This window comes from Epinephelus lanceolatus, chromosome 6 (assembly GCF_041903045.1).
Source record: "Epinephelus lanceolatus isolate andai-2023 chromosome 6, ASM4190304v1, whole genome shotgun sequence".
NCBI classification, from domain to species: domain Eukaryota; kingdom Metazoa; phylum Chordata; class Actinopteri; order Perciformes; family Serranidae; genus Epinephelus; species Epinephelus lanceolatus.
Window position 1 is genome coordinate 19,797,910 of NC_135739.1, and position 12,778 is coordinate 19,810,687.

General features: G+C 41.4%; 1 protein-coding gene across 1 annotated transcript in view; it reads left to right on the top strand.

The window, feature by feature from the left end:
* Nucleotides 1-1,083: 1,083 nt before the first annotated feature.
* Nucleotides 1,084-12,778, top strand: part of insrb (insulin receptor b) — a 98,756-nt gene continuing 87,061 nt past the window's right edge. Inside the window, exon 1 of the mRNA XM_033621691.2 lies at nucleotides 1,084-2,490. Within this exon, the coding sequence (XP_033477582.1) occupies nucleotides 2,397-2,490 (94 nt within the window). The 5' untranslated portion in view covers nucleotides 1,084-2,396. The remainder of the gene's footprint in view (nucleotides 2,491-12,778) is intronic.

A 12,778-nucleotide genomic window follows, 5' to 3' on the forward strand; every position in this document is an offset into this window, starting at 1 on the left:
GTCCACAAAATGAAAAATATTGGAAACGTTCCTTTATCAAACACTCCACTGTGGTGAATATTAACAAACCAATTAACTATTTTGATTATTGGTTAACAGACTCATACATTTTTTGAGCAAAAAGAGCGCTCAATATCAAATTTAAAACATTAAACACAGTATTATCTGCTTTTCTTTTTCATATATGATGGCAAGCTGAATATCTTTTTCTGATATTTAACAATTAATCAATTAATCTGGACAATGATCAGCAGATTAATAATAATAATAAAAATATTTGTTAGCTGCAGCTTTTCAAGTTCTTTTATTTTGACCACAATGTGTATTAAAGGTTTAAAAATGAAAAATATTGGAAACTTCCCTTTATCAAACAGTCCACTGTGGTGAATATTAACTAACCAATTAACTATTTTGATTATTGATCAACAGATTCATACATTTTGAAGCAAAAAGCAGCAGTGGACATTAAATTCCAAACGTCTCACATGAGTATTATCTGCTTTCCTTTATCACATATGATAGCAAGCTGAATATATTTGATCAAAATGGGCATTTTCACCATTTTCTGACATTTAACCGACCAACAATCAACCGAGACAATGATTAGCAAATTAATAATAATAATAATAATAATTCTATTTGAACTTCTGTTATTTTGTCCACAATGTGTATTAAAGGTTTAAAAATGAAAAAATATTGGAAACTTCCCTTTATCAAAGAGTCCACTGTGATGAATATTAACTAGACATTTTAACAGGTGATTTTCCATTTGAACACACAGACCGTGTCATGTCAGGAAATGGTTCTTCTGCTCGACATATTTAATCATATTTCAATATATATCCAGTCCTGTTTTATTTTTATTTCAGTTTCTTAAAGATGTTGATGTGTATGGAGCCCCCCCCCCCCGACAAAGAGCACCGGTGTTTTGACACCACTAACGGCAGCCCCGGCTCAGACAGTCCAGATCCGGACTGTGCTGCTTGTGTTAGCAGGAATCCGCTCCGGGTTTTCCCTCAGACCATGTGTGGCCCAGCTGAGGTGACTGGCAGGACTTGTTTACTGGCGGAGAGACTCGCAGAAAGAGAGACGGAAAGAGGGGGAACCTGAGGGAGAGCAACCGCTAAACGGAACGGGAATCCAAGTTTTTACACTTGACCCGTCTTTTTAAGTCTTTTTATGTTTGTTTACCTCATCGTTTTTTGACTACCGGAGACGGGATACTGACTTTGTCTGCGTGTATGTGTGTGTTTTTTTTAATTTTTAACTCTATCGCCGACACTGAAACCTCGTTTGTTTTGGATTAGCTAGCTAACGTTAGCTGTTTTTCCCCAGCAGCTAACGTTAATCTGAGAAAAAGAAACGGGCGGCGTGGTGGAGAGTTTTCTCACTTCCCTAGCAACGTGCAGGTTTAACGGAGCCGTTATTTTACCGTTTTTTCTTCCTCCTCCTTCAACGGCGGATGGGAAACAAGTAACGTTTTCCTCCCCAAGTTTCCCTTCTTTGTTTTCTTTCTCCCGTTTTGTCGTTTTATGGGTGTTCATTCGTTTGCGGCGTGGTGGTCAGCGGGGGTGAAGGAGTTCAGAGGAAGGTCGTAGTGGGGAAAGCTGTGTGTCGCTGCACGTTTTTCCTGCACGTAGCTGCTCGGAGGAGTTTCCTGGGATGTGCTCGCATCTGTCTTAAAAAGGGTGAGCTCCTGAGACCATACAAGCAAACAGGGGGTGTTATAAAGACCTGTGGACTTCAAAGGAGAAAGCGCAAAGCTCGCCAACTCCCGTTCTTGGCTCTGCGTTTGGCGATATCCATAACTTCAGCTCATGTCTGCTGGAGGAGCACAAGAGGAGGCTGCTTTTTAACGAAAGGAAAAATACTTCTCAGCAGTTGCTTTTTGAAGTGGGTCTTCCCTCATTTGGAGCTGTGCATTACAGAGAAATGAGCCTGGGGCCAGTGGACCTCCTTCGGGGACCTCCAACACCAGCCCCCCTTCCACGCGTGTAGGATATTAATAATAATAGTTATTTCTCTCTTGATTCACTGGAGCACCAAAATCAAACAGATGAACGTGGACTGTCGCCTTCACTTATGGAAAATGAAGATCTTTACTCGCACATGTGTTGCCAGAACCCAAGATCACGTTATTTAGTGGTCTGCATTTTTTCCAGGGCTCACATATATCACAAACTTGGCTGGGAAGATACTCATAAATTTACTACTCCCCCCCGGTTTGCGGGGGGCAACGTTGAATCACTTGACTCTGCTGGACCTTAATTTCTAAGAGTTTGTTCAGTACTTTTTGATATTGAAATAAAGGACTGGAGACAAGACTGGAGGTTTTTTTTGTTTTGTTTTGTGTCGAGAAGCTTCAAGAGGAGAGCACAACTTATCTTCACGTCAAAATGAGACGGTGGACGCTAAAGCTGCGAGCACAAATTGTGTTTTTTATCCTCGTCACCTGCATTATCTGCCAGTGTGGACTAATAAACGGAGAAAGTGAGTATTGCTTTTATGTTTTATATTGTTTTTCCCAAGCAGAGCTTCTGTGTGATAGTCGTAGCGCGTATTTTTACTCTTTTCCTGGCTGGGCATGCAGAAAAAAATAACAGTTTTAGCCATTTTTAAAATTGTTTAATGCTTAAATAATACAGTGGATGTTACATTTACATTTGTGTGACATTAGTGTATCATTATAGGAGGATAAACTGCTATAAAGTGTGATAAAAACAACATAAACACACCACAAAACTCCATAGAGACACATTCAGTTACAATAGAGATATTATTGTTTGGTTATTATTAAAAAAATAAATATGTTTGGCATATAAATACACGGTTTTGCTCCCTGGTGAAAGCTTACAGTGCTTCCGACTGTGTTATTGTCTTAATTTTATCAATTAGGATGGTAATTTCAGTCACGAGACTCTCGCCTGCGCTCTGGCGCATGCGTAAAGTTTGGCACAGCGTCTAATTAAGGGGGCTAGTAATTTCAGTTGTTGCGTACGCGTAGCCGCGCGCTAATAATTGATATTCTTGCGTAAATTTATTGAGTAATATCCCCGCCCCCCCTCGCACCGTCTCTTAAAGGTGCATAAAAGTAGCGGCCTGTGTTGGATGCGCCAGCCCCAGGGCCGGATTAGTCGCTGTAACTGGACGAGTGTGGTCTGCTGCAGCGAGTCTAAACTGGGAGTAGCAGGATTGGCCCTGTGAGCGCAGCTAGGCCTCTCATGGCGACAGACACACACACACCAAAAACAACGCACACACACACAGGGTGCTGCTGCAGCCTGAACGTAAACAAATTAGCCGCCGACGCTAAGAAGTCTCTTTATAGGTGGTGGATTAGCCTACATTGCTCTTTAGCAGATCGCACCAAAGTATGGGCGTCTTCCTTCCTCGCCGGAGGATGTCTTTTCTGTGGTGTTTCCTTTTCTTTCTTTAAATCAATGAATTGGGGAAGTGATTGTAATAATATGACAGCGCGTATTATAAACAGTGACGTGATGCTTTGCTAGAGATGAAGCAGGAGGTAATGATCCCGCTGTAATGACCTCGCCTTAATAATCATATCAGAGGAGTGATAATTTGAAATATGGTGTTTTCAGTCGGAGCGATCATTGTTGGCTGCTGTTGCAATAAAGCAGTCATATAATGGTGGAAAGTAATCACCTTTATTGGCCAAGTATGTGCACACACACAAGGAGTCCTTAGACACAAATAGACTAAACGTAACAAATGTATTCTGACAAGTTAATCTAAAGTCTAAAAGTTCTCACTGGGATTAACATGATATTTAACATTTAAATAAGAAACATCACATTGACCAAAGTTACAGAAATACACATACTTGACTCATAAATTAATTTCCCAGTTGTACAATTGACTGCATTATATATTCAAGCTCTTAACATTGTTAAAAGTATAATTTAACAGCAGGAGATGACTGAATGAGAGAAGAAAAGATTATTACTTAAAGCAGATAATACTTGTGACCATGTGGTGATTCACCGCTGTTGTCTCAGTTTGAATGAATGAATGTCACAGTGGAAAACATATTCACTGTAGATAAAGAGCAGCTGGAATACAAGTGAAATTAATTAATGCACATTTAACTTGTTTATCAGTGCTTTAACCTTCGGCCTACATTAACACTTTTGAGATTTGTGTGGAGTTCTTAGATGATGTGTTGCACAAGTCCACAAAGTGTTTTCAGCGCATGAAGCTAACACATGTGAGTTGAGCAAATGAGCCAGAAAATTTGGGCAACAGTGCACCTTAATTAGACTATTAATAAAATAGTGTTGTCTTTAATTAAGCAATGTTGTGGCTCTTGAAACTTTGAGTTATATCACTTAAAATGGCTCCCAGTGGCCAGCTTCAAAGGAAATGTTCTGGCTACTTTACACAGGTCATGTATGCAGACAGAACAGAGGCCCCTGAAAAGGGGTCTTATGAGACAGGGCTGCTGGTACCCCTCCTTCCTCCTCTTTCTTCGTTCATTCTCTCTCTCTCTCTCTCTCTCTCTCTCTCTCTCTCTCTCTCTCTCTCTCTCTCTCTCTCTCTCTCTCTCAGGGAGTGGGGTTCATGTCATTGGCTGCTTCTGGTTCCTGATTTACTCAATTCTCTGGGAAGTGACCATTTTTGGCACTCTTGAGATATTTACGCCTGGGGGGGTGGAGTGGGAGGGGGGGTTTGGGGCAACAACCAAAATACTTAGAATACTTTAATTCTGAATGTGCACATCTCCACCTCAGTCATGGGAAAGAGGAAGCTGTATTGATATGTAAACCATGCTGTGGTTGTGATCGGCTGAGCGCTCTCTGGAGAATGTACCAAAGCATTTGTGTTGACTCTGATTGGGCTGTTTGTCATAGTTATCAGTAGTTTTCTGAAGTAACCGCTGAGCTGTCTCCTGGTCTAAATCGCGAAAAACAAGTTGTGCAACTGGGAGCCTTGCCCCCTTCTTGTTCCTCTCAGGCTTGTGAGCACAGCTCTGTTGGAAAGGGGTAGTGTGCTGCATGTGTGTATGCATGTGTTGTTATGTATGCTTCCACAGCCTGTATGCTTCTTAAACCAAGTCTACAACACAGAGTGCAAAACCTGAAGTATCTCCCACCCTGATGATCTGAATCTGAAGTGTCCAAAGCAGTCTCATTTATTCATGAACTTCAGTTGAATAGTTAATCCAACTCTGCCGGTAGAGTAACATGTTGATTCGTAAAATTAGGACGACTAGAGATGCCCCCTGTTTGTGTGTGAGTTTGTCTGTAGCCCATTTGGATACTCAGGCACTCTTTACTGGAGTGCACAGTGGCATTTTCCGACAATGCTGTGCATGCTGTGGAATGTGTTTGAAGTGGCCCACCATGTAGGTGCCTGTGCATGTGTCTGTGTGTGTGTGTATGTATATCAGTATGCTCCCCAGACACCCTGTGCTGTCTGCAGGATCTCATCTCTCAGCTCCTGACCTGCCCACTTTCGGGAAATGTATGTTTTTTGTGTATCTGTGTGTGTGTATTTGTGTATGTCCGGAGGAGGTGGTCATGCATGAGAACAGTGTGTACCAGAGCGGCAGGCTCAAAAGTGGGCTGCCTGTTAGCACTAGCCCCTGCGCCCTGAGTGGCCCCCTTGACCCACCAAACATCCAATTCATCAAATGGACAGATTGCGTGATGCTTTTTGTGATGAAATAAGACAGCATTAGCATTAATGGATGAAAAGGTGTGCGGTACATAAAAACAATGAATGAGGTGAAGGCAAAGAATGTCACATTGTAAAGCAGTAAACAGTGAAGTTAGTAGGGATCGGATCGGGTATCGGCGCCGATCACGTTATTTTTACAAGATCCGAATCGGTAATAAAAGATTGGAGGAATCTAGGTAGCATAAAGATATTAATGCACCTGTTGCTGATAAGAAGCTGTTATCAGTGAATCCATTTGAATTTTACTCACCATTTCAAACATAAATGAGTTTAAAGTAATTACCTATTACTGTATTTGTGTTGTCAACTGTTGCATTTCGTTCTCATACATTGCTATCAGACTTTACTGTAAGTTTAATGGGCCACAAACAGAATCCTGTCTTTCACAATGAAGCCATATCGCTGGTCGTCGATTGCCATTGTACGTTTGGGTTGTCCATGTTCACAGAGCCTGCAGACAATGGGGGTCATGAACTGAGGACTCCACCAGCTGCGTTTTGAGCGTTGGCCAGGAAGGCAATATGCACTGCAAAAGGAAATTAACTGTTGGGGTGCCTTTCCTAAGTGCTTCCTCCTCTGCTCTTATCTTTCCAAGTATCCCTTACAACCACTCCTTACTTGCCAATACATTTTTTTTATTTGTGTGTGTGTGTGTGTGTGTGTGTGTGTTCCTGGCAGTCTTTTCCAACAGCAACACAAGTGGAGGATGAAAAACATAACCTGACCTTTTGACTCCCACAATTCACAAGCAAATACATTCAAGTGTGATTGCTGGTGTTTTTTAGTTTTGCCTGCTTTCAACAGACACTTCAATGCAACATTAACATTGTTTGCATTTCATAATTGATTGTAAAGGCTGAGAGGGTTATTTGAATTCAGCCTTTGGAAAGCAGAGACAATAATTATGAATCGCAGTGTTCTCATCGGTCTTTGTTAGGGCTTAGAGAGCATGCTCAAGATGTGAAGTCTATCTGTTCGGCATAATGTGTAGGCATGCTGAGAGTTGGGCCATTGTGTCTGGCTTTGATAACTTTTTATCAGTTTTTTAGCCACATATTACCTCTTTCTTCAGGGCTCAGCGTTACTGTTTCTTTTTTTTCACTTGCCTGGTTGGGCAAGTGGGTTAGAAATGTACTTACTCAAAGGCAGTTTGTATTTGCCCCTGTACAAATTGTTTCATTTATTAGTAGTTATCAATAACAACAACAACAACAACAACTCAGGGGTTGTCGGCAGCATTCATAGCTGCCATGCGAGTGAGATGCCGTTGGCTCTTGTTGCACCACTCCAGCAATGTTTTTCAGAAACTTGACCTGCATTTGAAGAAAAAAACAAAAACAAATTAAAATGCTCACTTGCACTTCAACTCACAAATTTAGTCTTTACCTGCTTCCATTTTCACTTTTCCATTTGTTCGATTGGTAATGCGCAAATGCATTTTGTGAAAGAGATGAGATGGAAGCAAGATGGCTTACTCCTTAGCTACTTCCATCATCAACTCCATTAAAAAACAGTGTGTTTAATTAGTTTGAGGGCAAGTGAGTTGCTCTGAGTTGCTGGATTTACTAGCACAGTGTGGCATTTTACTCGTCCCGGGCACTTGGGCAGTTCTTATTGTTGAGGTATGTATTTGATTTCAAGTCTACAAAGAAGTTCATTCAAAGTTAAGTCAGAGCATCCTTTATATTGGAAGGTGCAAGGACACAAATGTAAGGGGGAATCTGTGGCCATCAGTTTCAATGTAGACTTTTATTAGAAATTACTTTTTTCATTTAGTTTTTCTTATTGAATGTCTCTTTAATACTACACAACCGACAACGCTGAATGTCCATTATTATGGATAAAACTACAGCCAAAGACTTCTAGTGTATTCATTCATATTCTGCGATCTTTGTCGTTGCCAAATTGATCCAGTATCTGGTCGAAATGAATCGATTCAAGCTACTCTGTGTCTTTGAGTTGAGACCACAGTGATCAAAGGAGTTCTTCATACCCAGCATACTATCATGTGAGGCTGAAATATGTGCATCAGTCTTGGGCTGGTTTTCTAATACTGAGCTAATACCCTCCTCTCTCTGACTCCCATTCCTAGATAGAGAACTGTGGCTGTTTATGTAAACCTCTGCTCACTGCACAGAAATGTGGTGGAGTTGGGAGGGGATGGATGGGGTGCGGGAATCACTCACACACACACACACACACACACACACACACACACTCACACAGACAAACACAGAGCGCCGTTACGCCATGCTGCAACAATCTGATTTGATAGTCCTTGTTGCTGTTTGAATCTGCCCTATTTTAACTGTTGGTGACTTCACACAGTAAAATCCAAGTTGAGCTGGCCCTGTAATGCCAGGATCAGCAATGGGATCTTTTGGGGGGCTTTTGCCGGCAGGACCAGACACTGGCTGAGGCCATGTCCATGTCCTTATGTGAGTTAATTTGAAAATCCATCTTTTTGTCTTCATATTGGCTTTCCATTGTCAGTGGCCTGGGGTTTTTGACTATTCAAAATGGGTTTTTGTTTTGGCAATGATGCTGTCCAAAGCCAATGAGGTTGAACAAGTCTTGATTTTATTGTCATGAGGAAAAATGTTTCGGAAACACATCCAAAACGACTCCTTGCGCAGTTCGTTGTTCCCCCTTGCTCAGTAAACAACCGTTCAAAAACAGTGGAAACGTCTTTGGTAGAACTGAGCTCCTGGCTCAGTTGGCCGGCGCCTGCCCAGCACAAGAGATATGTGTTTTTTCTATTGTTTTGGCAGTTCAGTGGACGGCGGACTTTTTATGTAAGCAATTGTGTAGACAGAAAAGTTGGGACATTTTAAACAGTGTTTCCAGATTTATCTACATTAGTATGAGAGAGCAAGGCTGGATTGTTTGTGTCACATGGGAATCTGTGTCTGAGCTCTGGTGGTTACAGTGCAGAAAACCATCCTGTAATTTGAGGGTCACACTTTCAGCAGTTAACGTGTCCGTCTCTGTTGGACACTGATCTTCTAGATGTTTCCTGACTCTCTGACCTCACTGACTAAAGCTTATATGTATGCAAGTTTGTGCCTTACAAGGAAATATGAAAAAAACAGCTTCCTGTTTACGGTGTAACAGGGCTGTGTGCAGGGTAGACTGATGTGTGCGCTAAATTTCTGACAACCCTTGTCTTTTTTTGTTAACGCAGTTTCAGCTACAATTTGTGCCTGTGATTAATGCAGTTCTGTTGATACAGTGAAATTATGACATGTAGGCTACGATTATGTATAAAATAAAGTTAAAATTAAGAGCTTAAGTGTACCAGATGTGCCATTAAGATTGTTTTCATAGTAGTAACAACATGCATTGAATATTGGCTGTCATTAAAAATAGTCTTTTCTTGCCTTAACAAATGCTCTGGTGTTGTCTTAAGTATAGATTTATCAAATACATATTGATGCTGTATACGTGAAACAGTTTCAATACTAATTTTAATTTAATTCCAGTTAATTTTATGAACTTAATAAAAACAAAACCTTCTCCAATCGTTTCTTTGTTGCTTCATCAATAAACTAAAGCTTGCAGGGCGTCCAGTTGTTTGCACTGCACTACATGTGCACAAGTTAGTGCAAACGCCACCCACTCTTTATCTCTGTCATGAATCTGAGTGTATAAGTGCACTGGGATGTGTGTGTGTGTGTGTGTGTGTGTTTGTGTATGTGAATTTGTTGGGCTGGAGTGGCTGTGTAACTGAACCTGATGGGTTAAATTTATTTTGAGGACTGTCATATGACTGAGAAGTGGCCATTTGACACACAGCCCAGTGAGTCTCTTAGCAGTTAATTACAACCACACACACACACACACACACACACACACACACACACACACACATACACAAAGGGTCATATGGTTGGAAACTGTTATTGAGCAGAGGAACGGGTAGATTCAAGCTATAAAATAAAGGAATATTGGCTACAGATGATGAATGACATATAGAAATCAATCATGGACATTAGCTGTAAATGTCAGAGTACTTCGCACATCACGGTTTTACAGACCCAGGCAACTGTTGGCATTTGTGATCACAATCGCACAAACACAGCCAATGCGTGCATTGTTGCTTTACTGGCAGTTTTCTGACGGTTTTCTTTTAAATTAGAAAAATTGGTAAGATTTATTAACCGGTGCACTCTTGTATAAAATGTTTTAAATCAGACTTGAACCTCAACCAGCAGCTCGGAATATAATGCTTGATGGAAAGACATAAAAAGGGAGGCAAAGATAATTTAGGAAGAATGCATGTGAAGTTTAAAAATAGGGGACGTGACTTAAACATTTCTCCTTCATCAGTCCTCCACCAGCCACTGTATTGGATTCATGTCTGTCCATGATCGAGCAATGTTTCTGATGCATTCTGGGTGAGAAACATGCAACAAAATGAGATTAGTGAAATACAAGTTGTTTGCACCACAACAACTTCTTCTTCCTCCTGTGTCCAGGCCTTTTCTCTCAGCTGTGTATCTCTCTCCCGCTTAATGCTGGAGCTCCCCTCCCCTCCCATATCCATCCCTCATTCTTCCTCCCCTCCCTTTTGCTTTTACGTTCAGGGGTAAGAGGGTTCACTCTCATCCACTGATTTGTTTTTCTTTCACACTGCAGATGCGCACAGCCTGTGGACCTGCCTTACACACACACACACACACACTCACACATACACACACCTGCTAATCCCGCTCTGTATGTGGTGGGAAAGCCTCCTCTTTCAAACCTGTTAAAGGTGCGAACACCATCCATTTGTTTTTTGCTTTCTCCTCTCTTATTAGGCCTGCTTGCTCCAGCTGGGCCTAAGTGATGCTTGACATGTACACCTGCACATTGTGAACACCCAGTCACATGGACCATTCTGATTATGTTGTGTTTGCTGCATCTGTGTGTGTGTGTGTGTGTGTGTGTGTGTGTGTGTGTGTGTGTGTGTGCTTTTATGAGCACTCATGCTTGTATGTGTTCAGTGGAGGTGTGTGTGTGTGTGTGTGTGTCGGGTGGTGGTGGGGGCTCTGTTTTTGTCCTGATGAACTAGCCTGAGATGGGTTACTATGGTGACAGCACTAGCTGTGCTGGCAGTACAGTGCTCCCCCCCCTCCTCCCCTGTTTAAATACACTTCTAGCCTCGCTGCGTTTAACTCACATTTAACTCATTTATGCATTTTTAATGTGCGGTAGCAGAAAGTGGGATAATAATTTTTGGCATAGTTGTCTTAATATAGTCTACAGTGGCATGTTATGGAGGTGCTGCTGTGTGGTTTTGTGACGATACAATCATGGCTGATTTTCCCTCTATCTCGACCCCCAGAGTGATGTCCACTGTACACAAACCATAATCTATCCTGATTGTTTCAACAGTTCAGTCTCAACACCTGTAATCAAGGCAGAACCTCTCACCAATCTGTGTGTGTCCTGTACTCCTGATCTCAGCCTGTCAATAACTGATCAGAGCTCAGTCCTTCTACTGTCCCAAACGCATTACAGTATCTATTATCAAAGTGTTTGAAATGATCCATAACTTTTGACTCACTTGTCAAATTACGTTTTTGTACTAAATTGCATTCATAATTATGTTGTGGTGACAATGTAATCGCTGCCTGGATTATGTTCAGACATGTTTCTTTGAGTTAATGAAATTCCTCACTTATGCACCACGCTGGATTCCCAGGGAAGTGGTCGGGGTGAATGGCGGACATGCAAAATGCAGGACTGTTACACCAGAACCCAGGGTTTGCCTCCAGATCCTTGTCTGTGGTTTGGTTCAGGCAACTAAAGCACTGGTTAAAATTAGGGAAAGATCATGATTTCAATTAAATGTTAATAAAAATAATAACAAACAATAATGTGGTCACTATAAGTTGAAAGTGTATTGCAGGATTGCCTGTTTTGGCGGAAAACAAATTAAATATATTGTTAGTGAACATTTTGCTGAGACATTCAGAATCCACAATTTTTGCACCTTGCCAGGTACTTGATTAATGTAACGCAACGTAAACCGCTCTGCATTAAGTTTTTCTTAGAAAAACAAATCAAATTAGTCATGCGTACACGTAATTTCTAGGAGACACGGCTGCAGTTTTGCATGACCGGTGCTTACTGGTCAGACGCTTTTGCAGAAGTTCTCCACTCAACTGCCAAACTGCAGTGTTGCTCACCTTCAGCAACATTGACTGCACTCCACAGACATCTTTTGCTTTCCCAACATGCACTATACCCACTTTTCACTGCATCCTCACCGACGTTACGATAGATGGAGAGGGAGATGGTAACCACCTGCTTAACAGAAAGAGGCCTGTAAAGCACCTTCCCATTCTTTCGTGTGCCCACTGCAAAGCTCTGTCCACCTCTGTGCCATTTCACCCACTGCGGTCATGAAACCAGATTGGTGAGACCATGCCTCACAAAACCACTGGCCAGGCGGTAAATGCAACGTTTTAATTACAAAATGTATGCTTGTATGATTTTTATTAGTCTTTTTTTTTATTATTTCAAATGAACTGGTTTCTCTCTGCGCTTCAGAAGTGTTATCCATTGAACTGTGGCTTTTATTTGATCCTTGGCAGTGATACATGTAATAACAAACCCACTAATAGCCTTGCACATGCCAGAAGACATCTCTGGAGCTCTGTTTTTGTTGAAACTGAAAAACATTTAGTGCGAATCAATCGAGCTCACTCAGAGTTGCACTGGACTAATCAACCATTTTATGATTCACACACTGATTTTGAAGGACAGGTTAGCAGAAATTGACAGTGTGTGTGTTTTTTAAACAGCTGCAATGCAGTTTTGATTATTCTTAGACAAGCAAATAGAAAATTTCTTGGAAAGGCATTGCAGATTAAAGTTCATTTAAATGAGTTGCAGGTTAAAACCACACTGAACAAAACAGCTTGTGAAATTCTACAAAACCTGACGTTAAAAGTGGGGCTGGTTCCTCCTGTAGGACGCCAAATACAAAGCTCTTAATGAGGCACAATGTCACAAGTTAAAGTTTTCTGTTGAGCAAAATCAGTGGCGTATAGCTCACCCTGCATATGTGTGTGTATATGTTCTGGGAAGA